Below are 19275 nucleotides of genomic sequence, written 5' to 3'. Positions count from 1 at the left end.
TGAAAAACTTATCCTTACATCCAGCCTGTCATGATGATAAAAAACACATTACCCTTTCAAAAGATCTCTACTTTTATATAGCTGATAGTTGGAGCTTGGGCTGTTTGCTTTGCTGTTTCTGTTAGCTTAATATTTCTGGGGCGGTACCTGTGCCTCAAAGGAGTAGGGCACCGGGTCCCATATGCCGGAGGTGGCAGGTTCAAACCCAGGCCCGGCCAAGAATGCCAAAAAATAAACAAACAAAAAAGCTTAATATTTCCTTCAACATGAATTCTTTATAATAATTTGTGAAATGATTTCATTAGAAAGTACAGTCTTCCTTAAAACCTGATATAGTATCAGTTCATGTAGTTTGGAGGTTTCCTGCTTTCTGGTCCAAAGCTTTGTAATGTCTGTTTTATGAGATGTCAGTCAACAGCTTGGAAGAAAATAAGTCAAAGGCTTATCTTTTTATGCATAAGTCATCTTCCCAAGGTAGTTAGCTGGCACATATCCTTTTTGCCCTTGAGCTTCAGCTAACCACCATTCTTTATTGCCACTTAGGTCGCAAAACCTAAGTATATGGACTCTTTGGTATTCCTGAAGGCTGAGTTCATGGTCATTCCGTGCTTGAAAAGCATGAACTGCATAGAAAACCTAGGCAAAGAAGAAAATGATTTCAATGAAACTGGAACCTAAACATTTAGAGAAACAGTAATTTGCAAACTTTTAGAAGCAATGTTAAAACTTTTTAAATTTTTTTAATATCACATTGTCTGACTTGTTTTATTGGATTTATTTCTTTAAAATATGACCCAAATGAGAATGGAATGAAACAGGCATTTTTATTATTCTGTGGGTAGGAGTCAATACTGACCATGCTTGAAGGCAATTTGACAATTTCTATAAAATATTTTTAAATGCTAATTTCTTTTGAATCAATAATAGCTCTAAGAATCTCTTCTACAGAAATAGAAACATTGGCAGAGATTTTTCCACAACAGTGTTACTATAAACGAAAATGAAAGGTGAGATGTGGGAAGTGAGAATAACACTAATAGTTCAGCAAGAGAATAATAGTTAAATTTTAGATCCCTTATACTAAGGAAATTTGTAGTCATTAAAAATATCTTTTTTTCCCCTGCCCCTCTCTCCCCCCTGCAAAAAAAAGAGATACAATATTAGATGTACAAATAAGTCTAATATTGTTGGTTGTTTTTTCGAAACATAGGATTATAAGTGATTTTCTTTCTTTTTTTTTTTAGTAAGATTATAAGTGATTTGCATTTCTACTTCTTTGTACCTTTATTTTCTAAACCTGTATAATGACAATGTAATAAATTTATAATTTTAAAAATTAAGTGAACTGGAAGACACTAATCAAATGTTTCATCAAGAGAATTTTTCTCTGACAGCTAGAGAGCACTTTACAGTTATTAGGTATATAAGAAGCCCCCAAACAAGTAGTTAGCTCTTCTTCCTTCATAAAATACTAAGACTAAAAGTGAAAATATTTAGTTATGTTATAAAATTGAGTAATTAGCTAACAATATTTATTCATTCAGTTATTTTATGAAATACCTAGTAAGTACCAGATACTGTTTTAGGTACTTACAACTCAGCTAGGAAAATAATGTCAACAAACAAAACAAAACAAAAAAACCTACACACACATAACCCATAAAACACTACACATAGATGATACGTCAGCTAATGGTGAGTGGGGTGGGTTTTCAAATAAGTAACCTTTTGTAAATGACAAAGTCTACAAAGGGGATGAGTACATCACGTTCAAAGCTATAGAAATGAATACATGAAAATAATAACATATAGGAAAAGGCAAGCAGATTAACTCAAAATCAAGAGTCAGTAGATGAAGGAGACTTAGAAATTAGATGATTTTATTGAACAGAAAGAGATGAGACAGTTATAGCTTATTTAAATATTCAGCTATCATTTAACTTATGATGAAATTCTGCTTCTATTAATTGGTATATCCACTTGACTTGTATGAACTACACTTTAAGGAACCACATTACTATGGTCTGAATATTTGTGTGACTCCAAAATTCATGTCTTGAAATCCTAAGCTTCTTCAGCATGTGCTTGTGGCAGCATGCATCTGTAGTCCCAGCAGTCCCAACAGCTCTGGAGGCTTAAGTAGGAAGATTACTTGATCCCAGGAGTTTGAGGCTACAAGGAGCTATGATTGCCCCACTTCACTCCAACCTGAGTGACAGTGAGACCCTGTCTTGAAAGAAAGAAAGTAAAAAGCAGAGGTTGGGGAAAAAAGAGAAGAAAGAAAGAAATCAGAGAAGAGAGAAGGAAGGAAAGAAATCAGAAGAGAGAAGGAAGGAAAGAAGAGAAAAGAAAAAAGAAAGAAATCCTAGCTCCTAAAGTTAGGATGTTAAGAGGTAGGGAGCCTCAGGAGGTGATTAGGCTCTGACCTCATGAATGGGATTTGTTCATTAAGGAGAAAAAGAGCCCAAGAGAAACCCTTCACTACTTCCACCATGGGAAGACTCAGTGAGAAGATGGCCTTCATCAGACCCCAGATAAGCTGGTGCCTGGATCTTGGAATTTTAGCCTCCCCACTTTGAGAAATAAATTTCTGTTGAAAGTCAGCAAGTTTATGGTATTTAATTATAGCAGCCTGAATGCACTAAGATACACATTTAAACTTTTCTCTACATCATGGTACATAGGAGGAATTTAAATACAAGGTGTGCATAAAGTTCACGTGTGATTTAAAATACTAAAATCGCACACAAAGTTTATGGACACCTTGTATTTGTTGATTTGCCCTGAAAGTTAGACTGAAGGGCTTGGATATCATACAAGAGATTGTGCACAAAATTATCTTGTATCATGTAAGATACATATAAGAGAAATTGTTAGACATGAAGAAAACAAAATAGGAGTTGCTGTAAATTCCATAGCACAGAGTGGCAGCACAATAACTACCTTTTATAGAGCTCATGACAGTCTACATGTCAAATGGGCTTTATCCTCAACAACCCTGTGAATTCTGACTTGAAAAAGAAGCATATTCTTAATCATAGGGCTAATTTGTCCTTTAAGAACCATATCATCTAACTCCAAATCCTATGCTTGGTCAGTTTCTCATAGTGCTTTAGGAGCCAAATTCTTGTTCTAGCGAAAATGTGCAGAGTCGCTTCTTGGGGAAAGGAACTGGAGTGTAATATGTTATTGCTGCTGCTGTTTTGTTGTCATTTAGGAAGTGAAAACATTGAGTAGATCCACAGAGCAGAGGATTTGTTTTGCAAAAACATTTAGGAATGTGATGAACTGTAATACAATTTCTGAAATAATGTGTAAGAACTTGGAAGCAGTTGCTAACTATCTTTTGCAATTTTTGTTTTTTGAGACAGAGTCATTTTGTTGCCTTTGATAGAATGCTGTGATGTCACAGCTCACAGCAACCTCAAACTCCTGAGCTCAAGCAGTTCTCTTGCCTTAGCGTCTTGAGTAGCTGGGACTATAGGTGCCCCCCACAACACCTAGCTATTTTTAGAGATGGGATCTTGCTCTGGCTCAGGCACTCCACCTGCCTCGGCCTCCCAGAGTGCTAGGATTACAGGCATGAGCCACTATACCCAGCCTTATCTTTTTCAATTTTTATAAAAAACATGCTTTACCAGTGCAGCTATAGATTTTCAGCAGGTTGGATTACCTACAAATATACTTTCCTAAATATTTGTGGTAGTTTTTTGATTTAGCACAGATTCTCTGAAGGGGGAATGCAAACACTTTCACCTAAATCTATTTGGCATAAAACTGTAATATAGTTTATATTTTAAACATTAAATATAGATTTTCATGAAATCGTAAATTTAGGCTTGGTGCCTATAGCAGTGGCTAGGGTGCCTGCCACATACACTGGAGCTGGCAGGCTTGAATCCAGCCTGGGCCTGCCAAACAAAAATGACAACTACAACAACAAAATAGCCAGGCGTTGTGGTGGGCGCCTGTACACCCAGCTACTTGGGAGGCTGGGGCAAGAGAATTGCTTAAGCCTAAGAGTTTGAGGTTGCTGTGAGCTGTGACACCACAGCACTCTACCCAGGGTGATAGCCGAGACTCTGTCTCAAAAAATAATAATAATAAAATAAAAATAAATAAGAAATTGTACATATAAAGTAGAAAATTGAAAGTACGTTCTCAGTAGTTTAGATAATCTTGGCCAAAATTAATTGACGATGAGCATTTTTCAGATTTCATGTAATTTGTATTAAATGGAGGCATTTATTATGTTCTGTACTCAAAATGGAAATAAGTCTGCTTTTAAAGAGAGCATTCTCTTTATCATTAGTGCCTTCTATAGCTTTTTTAAAGTCATTTTTAGTATTTTTAGTATGTTTAATATTAGACTGCAAGTTAGATGTTTTCAACCTGTCATGGATTTAAGAGCTGGAAGATTTCTCATTTTTTTCCCAGTATTTCATTTGTTTTAGACTGTATCTTTTTTAACTTAAAATGTTAATATGTTTTGGTCTGCACACATGAATTAAAACGTTATTAATTTGAGTCATAATCATCTAATCTTTTTCCTTGGCATTTATTAAAGTATGTTTCATTGATTGCTGCTTTGCACTTTGTAAAGCTCTAGCTCATTTTATATACAATATGTTATGAATCCAACTCAGTTCTCCATGACATTCACTTTTTTTTTAATAACACTCTGTATTATTGACTCATACCTAATTTATTACCTTCTGTTATAACCACAGATCTTTCCCTGTGGTACCTTTGCCAGGTCAGCATTCCCTTATTCTATATTTGTGCATTTTATTTTTCTTCTCTTAGCAAGCCACATTGCCTGTCTCCAATGAATCTCAATTTATTGATTTCATCCCAGTTCTCCAATTAACAGCAACAAAAATCGTAATATATTTTAATCTTCTTTTCTGAAACTAAAAAGCCACAAAACTACCATTTACAGTATTATATGTAGCTCAAAAAGCTCCTTCAGGAGCAACCTTTCATGTTCTTCATTTAATAATTATATATTTTTATTTTACAAACAATTTTGATGAAGAAACAATTTTAAATAAAGTTAAGCAAAAAAAAAAAAAAATCCCCCAGCCCCACCTGAACTGCCCTTTGTATCTTTCTTTCCTCACTCTCTTCTACTCTTCTTTTTTTCCTTCTGTTTTTTATCTCTGCATACCTACCTTAAGTAGTAAAATGGACATATAGTATAATAAATTTTGCTGCCTGTTTTTCACAGAATATATTTGAAAATCTTTTCATGTCAATAAATAATTCTTCAAAGCATCATTTTAATGACTACTTAGATATAGTATGGTATATTCCTTGTTGACTTTTTTAAGCATTCTCTAAACAATGACAGACATATAGTATCATCATCATAAGTAGTTGAAAATGTAAAGATGGACTACACCATGGAACTTGGGATTGTAAAATAACTAACATTTTAGAAGTCAAAAATTTATTTTTAATATTATTTATGTGAAAAAAATGTACTAATTCTTAGACATTGAACTAACCTCTAAAACTGGGTTTTAGCCATTATTAAACCTGGTCCTCTTTGAGAAGTGGTAAGGACAACACTGTGCTTGTCAAAACAGGCATATTAGATATTTTGGTAGGCAGAATTCTAGAAAGGAACCTAGAATTCCCATCTCCTATTGCACATGTCCTATATAATCCCTTTTCTTGGTTATGGGTGAGACTTGTTGATATAATGAAGTTGTACTCCTATGATTAGGCTACATAATATGGCAAAGGTAAAGAGATTTTGGCTCAGCGCCTGTGGCTCAAATGGCTAAGGCGCCAGCCACATACACCTAGGGTGGCGGGTTCGAATCCAGCCCAGACCCGCCAAACAACAATAATGGCTGCAACCAAAAAATAGCCGGGCATTGTGGCGGGTGCCTGTGGTCCCAGCTACTTGGGAGGCTGAGGCAGGAGACTTGCTTGAGCCCAGGAGTTGGAGGTTGCTGTGAGCAGTGAAGCCATGGCACTCTACCCAGGGGCTCAGCTTGAGGCTCTGTCTCAAAAAAAAAAAAAAAAGATTTTGCAGAGATGCCTGTTAAGGTCCCTAGGAATTTGACTTTGAGTTAGTCATAAGGAGATTATCCTGGGTGGGCCTGACCTAATCAGATGAGACCTTTAAATAGCATCTAGGCCTACACTGATGGGAGAAGTGTGAGGCAAGAGTAATGCTCATCTACTGACCTTGAAGAAGCAAACAGCCATGTTGTAAACCGCCTATAGAGAGATAGTCACATAGCAAGGATCTGGGAATATCCTTTAGTTGCTAAAAGTAGTCCCCAGCTGATCACCAGCAAGAAAATGGAAGCCTCAGTCCTACTAGAACCTGAAATTGAATTCTTTCAACCACAATAAGCATGGAAGAGAAGCCCTCACTTCAGGAAGGAATACAGCCCAATAAACACCTAGTTGCAGCCATGTGAGGTCCTGAGCCAAGTATCCAGCTGAGCTGTGCTTGTGCTCCTGGCCACAGACACTGAAATGCGAGTTTGTATTGTTTTAAACCACTAAGCTTGTGGTAATTTGATATATAACATAGAACACTAACGCAGATCATGCCATTACTTAATGCATAAAAGGAGAGAATACATTAGAATGAAAAGGCATATTCTTTTGACTGCTTTTGTTCAAAAGACTCTTCACCCAAAAGCAGCAAGTGACTAACTTAGATACTAAGTCCCTTGGTGTAGATCAATACTGCCAGGCTGTAAATATCCATTAGCTCATCCCCATTATTTCACAAAAGCTCTGGAGTCTAGATCATAATTTAGGGAAACTTCTAAAATACCCAGAAAAAGTTCATGCTTTCTGTATAAGATGTTTATGAAGGACCCTAAATGGTTTTGTTCTGAGGCTCCCCAAAGTAGGATGAACATACCTCCCAATTAGGTAATATCACAGTGTTTCCTGTAGTGAGCTCTTTCATTAACAGAACTGTCCCACTGAATATGGTAAGCTTTATTTTCACCCTACCTGTGAGAGTTCCTTATTCACTAGAACTATCCTAGAAAATGTTGGAGGCTCTTTACCTAACAATAATCTCTTCTTGGTTGAGGGAGAGAATTAATAAGCAAGTTAAGCCTCTACTACAGTGATTTCTAATCTTTCTGTATAAAATTTTCCTTTGAAAATCTGTTAAATGATACAAACTTTTCACCCTAGATGTGTATGTATGCAAATAAGCACATTTATAACATACTTGAAGGTTTCATGAAGGACCCTGAAACCCATTCGTAGACCTCCTTTGTTCTTGGAGTAATCACAGAGCTGTTAGAGTCTAAATTAGTTTGAAATTGCTTATTTAGGAATGATCTTCAGAACCCCAAAGGTGCCCCCTGGGTATTAGGTATATGCCAAGACTACCCATCCACCTTTCCTTGTCAGGGTCCACCAGAACCATCAATGACAAGATTACATCCTACACACCCCTTGGCAATGTGCTATTGCAATTCTGAGGGAAAGCAGAAGAAGCGCTACCAGAGTAGGAAGGGAAAGACATGTTGACCCAAAGTGGTGACCGATTCAGCTAATTTCACTTTCACTTGATGTTCCTGAACATAATAAAATAACAGAATAGAAGTCTAAATAGCTACATTAAGAATGGCTTTGTAGGATACCTTGAATGTGAGATATTATAATATGCAAAGTATTTTTATAATTCATAAAGATGATACAATGCATTCCTACTTTTCTATCACCTTATAGGAACTTTTATAATGTATTTTTCTCTTTGAATATCATATCACAAGTATAGGTAATAACAATTTTCTGCTCCTTTCAGAGCAAATAGAATAGAAATAACAGCTCTCTGGCAAGGATTAGAAAGGTAATGTAATCCTTTCGTTCTCTTCTCTCCCTTAGAGACAGGATCTGACTCTGTTACTCAGCCTGGAATACAGGGTAGTGCAGGTTCAAGTGATTGTTCTGCCTCAACCTCTCAAGTAGCTGAGACTGCAGGTGTGTGCCACAATACCTGGCCAGTTTTTTTTAGGCAAGGTCTCACTATGTTTACCACGCTGGTCTCAAGCTCCTAACCTCAAACAGTCCTCTCATTTCAGCCTCCCAAAGTGCTAGGATTATAGGCATGAGTCACCACACCTGTCTTCTTTTCCTTTGTTTTCGAAGGATGAAGAGTAGTTGCATTATGGGAGGTTCTGAAAACCATTGACTCATGTGCCTCCATTGGCTGGAGTTAAGACATTAAGGAAAATGTCCTTTTCTTCTTTTCTCCCTTGTACTGGGGTCTCCAGCAGAGGTATCCTCTTTTCCTTGTAGTAAAAGGTGTCACCAAGTAGACATGGTGTCAAGGATATAAATATAAACATTACTGCTAATAAAATTGGATCCAAAATGCATTGTTTACATGCCAACTAAAAGGAAAAGGAAAGCAAATAAGAGTTTATAGAGAGATATCATTAATATATCATTAATATATTTCTGTTTTGAGAAAAAGAAAATTATTTTTTTCCTTTCCTGGTAATGGCAATCTCTAATGGACCTAATTTAATACATACTGATAGGACTGTTTGGAGAGAATTGGTTTGCAGTACCAGCTAGTAGGAAATAGTCTTATACTACAAATGCCAGGCTGAAAGAGCCTACATGAGGTGCTTAGCCCATAGTAGCTTAGGGTGTCTTAACAAATTTGGTCCTCAGATTTCTGCCCTTCTAGGTTATTGGAATTAGGCAAAGTCTGCCAGAACATTTAACCATGGATACAGGTTTCACTGATAAAAACTTAATTATTAGTTAGTGTTACAGTATAACATGCCTTCTAGGGACTGTGAATAAACTAAGAGAATGAGCGAGTAATAGAAAAATAGTGTTTTAAAACTTCAAGACAGAAGAGTGATAAGAACACAAAATGACCAAACAAGGTAAAAACCAATCATGATTGAAAGAAAATATTTGTAATTTTATATATCTAATAAAGAACTTTTACTGAGTTTATGAAGAGCTCTGATAACTGAAAAACAAAAGGAATGAATGAACCAACTTTTAATAACTAACAATATTTGAATAGATGTTTCCTAAAGAAAACATAAGAATAAGCACATGAAAAGTTGTTAGTTGTTAGGGAAATGCAAATTAAAATCACAAAGAGATGCCACTTCACACTCACGCTCACTAACATGGCTATAAGCAAACGACAGATAATAGCTAATATTGGCAAAGATATGGGGAAAGTGAAACCCACAGCCCTCATACGTTGCTGTTGGAAATGCAAAATGGTATAATTTTGAAAAAACAGTTTGGCAGGTTCTTAAAAAGTTAAACATAAGTTTACTATCTCAACAAGAAATTACATTCCTAGATTTATCCTCAAGAAAACTGAAATCCACACAAAGGACTCGTACACAGATACTCCTAGCAGCATTATTTATAATAGCTCTATCAACTAGTAAATGGATATCTGTCAGGAATTATATTCCTAGGTTTATACTCAGGAAACATGAAATCCACACAAAGACTCATACACAGGTATTCATAGCACATGATTCATAATAGCTCCATCAACTAGTGAATGGATAAAATATATTGTATTTTTAGAATGGAATACTATTAGGCAATGAAAAGTAACAAAGTATACATACATACTAGGACATGAAAGAATCTCAAAATTATGCCAGTGCATAAATCATGCCAGTGAAGTAAGCCAGCTGCAAAATATCTTATATTGTACAATTTTATTTATATGGAAGATACTGGAAAAGCAAATCTATGGAGACAGATTAGTGGTTTCCTGGGGCTTGGGGTGGGAAAGAAGGGTGAGTACAAATGGATGCAAAGGATCTTTTGGAGTGGAATAAATGTTCCAAAATTGAATTAGCATGATGTGGCACAACTCTGTAAATACATAGTATATTAAATGACATTGAATTGTACCCCTAAAATGGATGAATTTTATGCTATGTAAATAAAACCTTAATTAAGCTGCTTTAAGAAAAATCAGTCATTAATTAGACAGTAATCAATAAATGTTACTAAACAGATAATTTTTTATAATTTGAATAGGGTAAGTTTAATATAAAAAGTTATTAACTATCACAAGGGAGTAACTATACAGGTGTAAAGAGAACTCTTCGATATTCTAGGACTGAGAATACTCAAGGTAGGAATAAACTTTAAAGATGGGATATTCCTCCACAAGGCTAGTTGGTATTCAGACCTTGTTGGAGAACATGTGTTTGCAGCACAGGAGGTGGGAGTTCTCTGGGCTGCCCAGGCCAGGCAGAAAACACTGCTGTGGAGGCAGCCATGGCTGGCATGCTGGCATACAGAGAGAGTCAAAGTATCAGGAATCTGCTCACTGGCAGGCAGCGTGATACCTGAAGTATGCAATGTCTCCAGCTAAGGGTCTCAGGAAATTACCCTCAGGGTAATCCTCACATCAACTCTGAAAAGAAGGAATTACTGGCCTCTTTTGCTCGAGGAAACAGGCTCAGAGAATTAAATTCCTTGCAAAACAGTCCACACAGAGTCTGTGCTAATGGGGCTAGGTCTTCTTGATGTCAGAGCTGACACTTCCCCACCATGTCTTTACAGTAAGGTGGAGTGCAGTTAGAAAACAGTTCTTCATGATTTCCACAGGCAAGACATCAAGGTTCAAATTCTTACCTGTTCATCTACTTCTTGAAAACTGTCAACATCAGTGCCGTTTGTTTCAAACTTTCCACATGTGCCACTAAGAGACGAGCTGCTATCACTTATGCTGCTTTCTGGGGTTCCTGTGACACTGTCACTAGCTGGCCGTGAAGACACAAAGAGGCTGATGTTATCAAAATCATCGTCACAGAACCTGTTCTCAGCATCCACTTTCTGTGTTTTTGCTGGATTGTAGGGTTTTAGGAAGGAGGAATACACATATCCTTTTACAACTGGATAGGAAATAAAAAGAAAGAAGAACCAAAGTCATGTGTATATGCTTTCCAAATGTGTGCTTAGAGAGGCACACAGAGGACCCCGGGGAAATCTTAAAGATAGTTGGGAGTTCTGGAAAAAAACTTACTTCCTGTGTCAACAAGCCACCTGCCTGTACTCCCCAGTGGATCTTTCTGTTCCATCACAGCCACCAACTCTCCTTCCAGAAGATTGATGTCATATTCTTGTGTAGCATTGCACTTGCGCTTAGCTTGGTAAAGTTCCTCTGCGCTGTATGTGGACAGAAGTTTGGAGCGGTGAATGTCATTTTGACGTGGCATTTCTGGCTGGGAGAAGAAGTTTGGTTTAGATAGATGTACAAAAAAAACCCTAACCGAGTTGATAAATATGTTTTCTCTGGAGATTTTTCAAATGTAGAAGTCCTACATTGGTTTGGGGTTAATTCTAGATGAAGGTGTAGATCAGGCTATTACCTAGCTGAATGAGTCAGTGAAAAATTCTCTAGTAAGCACACGAGGGCAGTGTTGTAGAGAAGAAAGAATAAGAAGGCAGAGGTTCTAATCCCTCAAGGATGCTGAGGAACTTTTAAACTATTTGCCTTGTGTAGATAATCTCTTGCATATTAAGCGCTTGTTAAATAATATTCAATTAAATACATGTTTATGTCTTTTTCTGGGAAATAATTTTAAAAAATTAGGCAGGAGTCAAGATGCCTTTACCCTTTCCTGCTCTGGCACTAAGCCACTTCATCAATGGAGCCTGGATGCCTTATCTATAAAATGAAAGGGTTGGATTATACAATCTATCTCTATAACATCTTATTCAACAAATATGTCAAATGTGCCAAACACTATTTTAGGCACTTTAGGGATACATTATATACAAAACAAAAACCCCATGATTTTATGAAGTTTATAGTATAAAGGTTGAAATAGATAAGAAATTATGCACATAAGTAGGTAAATTATAGTATATTAGAATGAAGTAAATGATATGGAAAATAATGTGATAATACCATGTGAACAAGGCAAAGAAGTGCTGGTCATCATTGTCATGAGTGCTGCCAAACTCACCGGAATCTGCACAGGCTTCTTTTTCTCAAAACTAAGTTTCCTCTCAATAAAGGTAGCGCTGTTGTCTTTTACAAAATTCAGATTTTGAACCTCTTCTAGTACTTGACTATGAATCTCAGAAATGCTTGAGACCAACAGTGGCACCTAAGGTAGAAGGATATGGCATCGTTTACAAGCAACTAGATAACCATATTAGGTATTGAATTTAGTAGAGTTGTGATAAACACCTGAGAAAGTATAAGACAGCTCCACAGTGAATAATTAGGGTAACATTAGAGCTTATAATTAAAGATAATCTAATTTTCTGTCTCTAAAAATCCCACTAAAATAATGGGATAAATTTTTAAAGGTTATAGCCAAAATAAAAGAAAAACAAGGAGGAAAAATAAGCCATAAAGTTTTGGAAGAAAGGATCAGGAACCTATGGCAGTCAGGATCCCCACTGTGGTGGGGTAAGATGGTGGGAAGGGGAAAGTGGCTAAAATAAGAAGCACTGATTAAAAGGCTGTGCTTTTTATGGCCAATAAATATATGAAAAAATATTCAACATCACTAATCATCAGGGAAATGCAAGTCAACACTACAGTGAGGTATCAACTCAGGAAGGCTATTACCAAAAAGAAAAAATAACAAATGCTTTGTGAGGATGCAGAGAAAAGGGAACTTTTATACACATGGGAATATAAACTAGGGTAGCCACTACAGAAACAGTATGGAGGGTCCACAAAAACTATTATAACAATAGAACTGCTACATGACCCAGCAATCCCGCTACTGGACATTCATCCAAAGGAGAGAAAATCAGTATATTGAAGACACATCTGCATACGCATTTGTATTGCAGCACTATTCACAATAGCCAAGGCATGGAATCAGACTAGGTATTCAACAATGGATGAATGGTAAAGAAAATGTGATATATATACCCAAGGAAATACTATTCAGCCATAAAAAGAATGAAATCCTATCATTCACAGCAAGATGAAAGGAACTGGAGTGAAATAATAAGCCAAGAACAAAAAGTTAAATACCACATGTCCTGATTCATATGTGGAAGCTAAAAGAAGTTGATCTCATAGAAGTAAAAGTAGGACAGGAGATGCTAGAGCTTGGAGGCTAGAAGGAAGGGAGAAATAGATTTGTTAAAGGATACAAAATTACAGTTAGATAGAAGTAAGTTCTGTGTTCTCTACCACTGGAGGGTAACTATATTTAACAATAATACAGAGTTTCAATAGTTAGGAGAATATTGAATGTTCTAAACATAAAGAGATGACAGATAACTAGAAGTGGTAGATCTGCTAATTACCCCGATCAGATCAGTCTACGTATATATCAAAACATGTACCCATGAACATGCACAATTATTTTTCAATTAAAAAGCTTTAAAAAGTCAGTTTTTTTGACATGATGTTCAATGGAATCCATGTCCTCGCCCCCTAAAAACTGGGTGAGCCTTTATGATGGCCTTGATGAACAGAATATTGCAAGGAATAGGATGGTGGATGTAATTCTGTCTGATTTTCAAGATTAAGCTACAAAACAATCACGTAGTTTCTGCTGGTTTCTTGTGGGGCACTGTCTCTGGGAGCTTTTAGTCACCATGGAAGAAGTCCAGCTGTGCTGTGGCCACCATAGAGAAAGGTGACATTTAAAGATCAGAGAGAGAGAAGTGTCTTAGGAGGCCCAGCTGTTTCAGTGCCCTGCTGTTTGGGTCTTCCATCATAATCCCATCATTGACTTCAGACAAGGACCTGAGGAAATCTTTGAAATGACTTCAGTCCCAGCTATTATCTAACTGCAATCTCTGAGAACCACCAACCTGAGCCCACTGAACCCAGAGCCATGAGTAAATAATAATAAATGACTATTGGTTGTTTCCTTATACTGTGTTTTGTGTAATTTGTTATATAGTTAAAGACAACTGGAACTGTTTTCTTTTCTTTTTTTTTTTGAGACAGAGCCTCAAGCTGTCACCCTGGGTAGAGTGCTGTGGCATCACAGCTCAAAGCAACCTCCAACTCCTGGGCTCAAGTGAGTCTCCTGCCTCAGCCTTCCACGTAGCTGGGACCACAGGCACCTGCCACAATGCCCAGCTATTTTTTGGTTGCAGCCGTCATTGTTGTTTGGTGGCCTAGGCTGGATTCGAACCCACCACCTTAGGTGTATGTGGCTGGCGCCTTAGCCACTTGAGCCACAGGCACCGAGCCTGGAACTGTTTTCAAAGCAATTGGATCCCAAGATTCTTTATATCAGTGAAGTTGGGTGATTGTCTCTTCCTTGCCTTAGCAGATGATGTTTTCTTCTCTGTAAATGGTAAAATAAAGAGTTTATAGAGTAGGGGACACAGGACACAGATAGGGTGGAGGATTCTTACTGGAAACAAGGTAATTAAGAGAATAGATGTGCACTGAGTCCAGAGACACTCCCCCCAAAGTGTGCCAGTCAGACTGTTACCCCACACAAACAACTTGAATAGAATATGTATCCACTAAAAACCTGAATGTTTATAGCAGCATTAGTTATCATATATAATAGTCAAAAAGTGGAAATAACTCAGTGTCCATCAAGTGATGAATGACTTAAGTAAAGTGTGGCCTATCCATACAATGGAATATTGCTTGTCAGTAGAAAGAATTAAGTACTGAAACATACTACAAAATAAATGAACCTTGAAACATACTAAATGAAAGAAGCCAGTAACAAAGAACCCCGTATTATATGACTGAATTTATACAAACTGTCCAGAATAGGGAAATCTGTAGAGGCAGAAAGTAAATTGATAGTTACCCAGGGCTGGAGTGGTTGAGGAGAAATGTGGATGAGAACAGGAGGTGATGACAAATGAGTCAGAAGTGATGCTTGGGCAACTCTTGTGAATATGCTAAAAATCTTTACACTTTTAAGTATAAAGTGTTCTTTAAGTGGGTATATGTATGGTATATGAATTATATTACAATAAAGTTGTTACCAAAGAAATGGGGACCTGGTCATAGGTCATGATACAGACATGCAGTAGATTACCGTAAAGCTGTAAAAGAATGAGGAAGCTCTCTATGTATTGATGTGGAAATAACCCCAGGATATATTGTTAAAAAGCAGATTGCAGAATGGTGTATATAACATGGTAGTTTGGGGGTTTGGTTTTAGAAATTAAAAACATGTATTTGCATTCATTTTTATTGGTGTAAAGAAGCCCTAAATGGATAAAAAATAAATATGGGGAGGGGGGATGGGATGCTAGGAGGATGGATATGTATGTGAGACTGCTTATACATTTTTATATAGTTTTTTACTTTGAATCATGTAAATACAGCATCTGTTCCTTCAATTTAATTTAAAGTATAAGTTAAAAGTTAATTAAATACCCAATAGAAAATAAAGCAGGGACAATTAGTTCTGCTCCTGGTGTCCATTGAATAGATTAACAGCTGAATGAGACGTATATACTTGAGGGGAAGGGCTAACAAATTGAGCTGATGTTTTTACTTTGATATCAAGTTGTAAATGTCTTTCTTCCTCATCAGGAAAATAATGATAAAATAGTATTCTTAGGTGAACATAAGCGCACACACACACACCCCTCCAAGCTTCTCCTAGAACAAAAATGAAAGCAAAACAAAGAATGGCTTGACAGTTATCCTGTCTCTCTTATTATGCTGAATTAGCCTTCTTTTAAAAGCCACATCTTATTTTCTTTTTACAAATTTTACTTTGTAAATATTCTTCCTCTTTTACTTGGACAAAAAGTATGACCTAATAAAAGCCACATCTTAAATAGCCATGCTTGACATCTAAGAACTGTGAATTAGGGAAGGAATATAGAATATAAATCCATAGCGTCAATGTAGTATCAGGCAGGTGGAGCAAAATGTTTGGTACTTGAAGAGGAATCTCCAAAATAGATCTATCAACGTGTAAGTCATAGCAAACCTGAACTAGGAAACTCTCTTTTAGTTCCTATAGGGAAGAAAGATGAGGAGCAAAAGACCATCTGACTGGCTTCAGTTAAAATACATCAAACCCTCCCCCCCACCCCTGACACCACACATGTGCATACTCTGGACAGTTGTTTTCTAGGGGTATGGTTTCTAGTAGGCCTAGTAGGCCAAGGTGCTGTGCTTACCGGCAGCACCGTGGAATAAGCCTGCTGTGCCAGGAGCATCAGCTCCCGGAGAAGGGTGATGAAGCTGCACAGGCAGTTCAACAGAATCCTCCTAGCAGCCTGGTTAAACACCTGGAGCTCTTCCACCAGCTGGGCATTGAGGGCCTCATATTCCCTTTTGGCCAAGTCTGACTCATCTCCTGCAGACCGCTGCAGGTAGCTGTTGTAGTCCAGCAGTTTGTCATAGCGTTTCTGGATGAGCTTGTGAGGTCCTGGGAATAAGGACAGCAGGGCTGACAGGGGGGTCAGGACGAGCCTCTGTAAGTGAGCTGCCTGCCAGAAGAGAAAACCATCTCATTACAGAGGAAGGAACAATCCATACCATGTCCAGAACTATCAGCAGGCTCATCTCTTCTGTTCAGGAGCACATGGGCATACAAGAAAGCATCTAACCAAGTTAAAGAGGATCTGATCATTTTTTATATCTAGCTAAATCTATACACGGGCTTGAAACAACAACTCTAGGCTGTTAACGTTGAGCCTGAAGAGGAAGACAAAAGTAAAAGCCTGCTCATCCGCAACACAGCTCTGTCTTTCTCTTTATGGCCATTGGTTGTGTTACTGGAGTCATCTTTCATACTTTCCCATTCCCCTTCTTTCTAATCTCAGAGCCAAAATTGAGCCATTCCAGCACATGGGGGTGAGGAGTAGTAATCTCGACCTTTTGCTGCCAAGATTGTGTAAAAGATTCACCATGTCCCTCCACCCTTTGCTGGCAGCAAAAGGAACATAGGTAACTGTACCCTGTTCCTCTCATACCAGCCACAAATTCCTGGCTGCTGTGGGCACTTGCTTTTGGCAGTGGAATTGGATTCCCAATACAAATAGTAGTCCCTTAGTATAGGTATTTTACTCTAGAGACAGAAAGTACCACAGAATTATATCTTCCTTTTAGAATACATTGAAGAATTAAACTGAAGCTAGTCTGTGTCTGAAACTGTTACAGTTTTAGGTCTGAATCATTGAAAATGAACTTCATGTTAATGCCCAACCCCATGTCGTCACTAGATCATTTAATTTCTTCTATTTCTCTTTCCTTTCCTCTATTCTGAAATGCACTAGTATTCTATGTTTGCTGATTGCCCTACTTTATCCTTTATTGTATATGCTTGGGTTACATTATTATATTATGATATGTAGTAATTTAAAGGTAGATTTCTCTTTTATACCCTTAAGGATGTCATAGGAAATCAGCACCTGAGCACTAGCTTGTACTAATTAATTTAAATGCCCCCTAGTAACTTCAAACTGACAGGAAATCTAGAAGAGAGGGAAACCAATCTCTTTTTGGCACCAGCAATAGCCAATGCAGATTAATTTTGATGTCTAGCTTATTCAGTAATCAATGTACACCTACAAACTGTTTAATGAATCCCTTGACTAAGCAAAGAATCTATTCTGTGTGGGATAAATTACTGTTTGTAGCTTGACTGGATTCAACAGGCAATCTAACTACAGAATTACAAGATAATTACTATATATACCATATACAGAGGGTACCAGAAAATGTATACACATTTTAAGAAAGGAAAAAACTATATTAAAATCATATACTCAAGTTATATTTGGCTCTTGCAATTACTGCAGGTGCTCAGACATGACTTGTATTCATCTTTTTTTATTGGTATATATTGAGTATTATAATTTTAATACAGATTTTTCCTTTCTTACAATGTGTATACGTTTTTTGGTACCCTTCCTATATTTGCATTTTGGTGTGTGTGTCTGTATCTCTAGTAACTCATAAACATGAACTGATTCACCTGTGCATAAGAACAGTTAGAAGAAGTGAGAACCAGATTTTAATACTTTGTCCAACGTAAAATGTGTGGACAAATATCATTGATGATTAGATAGGAACAAGTGTTCTGCCTTTAGATAGATATTGAATTCTTAATATCTGATTTCTAAAAAGAGTTCTATGTATGTTATCCATTAAAAAATTACTTTATATTAAACGTTCTAATAGTTACTTTAATTTAGTGTAATTAATCATCTTGTGGTTTTACGCACGATAGGCAGAACACCTCTGTCTTCTTTCTGTCACATTCTGGAGCAGGCTTGCTGAGGCAGACACTGCATGCCATGCTCTCAGGTGGTACTTAGTAAATACTTATTGACTAAATGAATTGGAATTAAGCTAAAGAGACTTTTCTTAAGGACTTTTCTAAACTGTGCTCTCTGTGATTAAATCTAGAAAATATGTAAAGAACTAGCCATACTTTTTCTATTAAATATATGCTATAAAATCTTGTATCTGTCTGTCTGACCCACCTACTTCTCTGCCTATCCACTTACCCATTTGTGAATTTGCCTATTTCTCTATCATCGTAGTTCAGATGTAATTCTAACTTTTCATTCCTCAGTGGTAGAAAAACAAGATGCTTCTCTGTGGTGCTCTACAAAGGTGGAGAATGTGTTATTTCTTAGGGTTTGGAAATATGTGGGGTTCTTCCCTGGTTGTCACAATGACTTGACATGGGGGATGCTACTGAGATTTTGAGCTGGTATGCCAGGATTGCTGAATGTCCTCCAATGTAAGCGATCATTCAGTGAAGATTTGACTGACCTAACATAACAATAATGCCAGCACGTAGATGTCACTTTCAAGATGAAGGCATCTATTCCACATATATCTTTTATGTAATTCTTGAAATATTACTATGAAATAATACTACCCATAGAAACACAAGGCACTAAGTTAATATCACCCAGACTAGCTTACTACTCATATATTTTATTGGTTCAAACATATTTTTATGATTCCCAAGCCTTTTTTTTAACAGAATTCTTTTTTTTAATTAAATAATAGCTGTGTACATTAATGCAATCATGGGGTACAATGTGCTGGTTTTATATACAATTTGAAATGTTTTCATCAAACTGGTCAACGTAGCCTTCATGACATTTTCTTAGTTATTGTGTTAAGACATTTATATTCTACACCTACTAAATTTTACATGTACCCTTATAAGATGCACTGTAGGTGTGGTCCCACCAATTACTCTCCCTCCACCCATCCTCCCCCTCTACTCCCCTCCTTCTCCCCTTTCCCCATCTTCTTGCGCTATATTTGGGTTATAACTTTCATATGAAAGCTATAAATTGGTTTCATAGTAAGACTGAGTACATTGGATA

The 19275-nt window shown here is 37.0% G+C and overlaps 1 protein-coding gene across 1 annotated transcript in view; it reads right to left on the bottom strand.

Moving 5' to 3' along the window:
* Positions 1–450: 450 nt before the first annotated feature.
* ARHGEF38 (Rho guanine nucleotide exchange factor 38) overlaps positions 451–19275 on the bottom strand; it is a 126284-nt gene continuing 107459 nt past the window's right edge. The window contains exons 10-14 of the mRNA XM_003796338.1: positions 16099–16410; positions 11973–12116; positions 11027–11225; positions 10636–10895; positions 451–636 (exon numbers count right to left, since the gene is read on the bottom strand). Of these exons, the coding sequence (XP_003796386.1) occupies positions 451–636; positions 10636–10895; positions 11027–11225; positions 11973–12116; positions 16099–16410 (1101 nt within the window). The remainder of the gene's footprint in view (positions 637–10635; positions 10896–11026; positions 11226–11972; positions 12117–16098; positions 16411–19275) is intronic.

The sequence above is a fragment of the Otolemur garnettii genome, unplaced genomic scaffold (assembly GCF_000181295.1).
Source record: "Otolemur garnettii isolate 467f Iridium unplaced genomic scaffold, OtoGar3 scaffold00103, whole genome shotgun sequence".
Lineage (NCBI taxonomy): Eukaryota > Metazoa > Chordata > Mammalia > Primates > Galagidae > Otolemur > Otolemur garnettii.
This window is presented reverse-complemented; position numbering and strand designations above follow the sequence as displayed.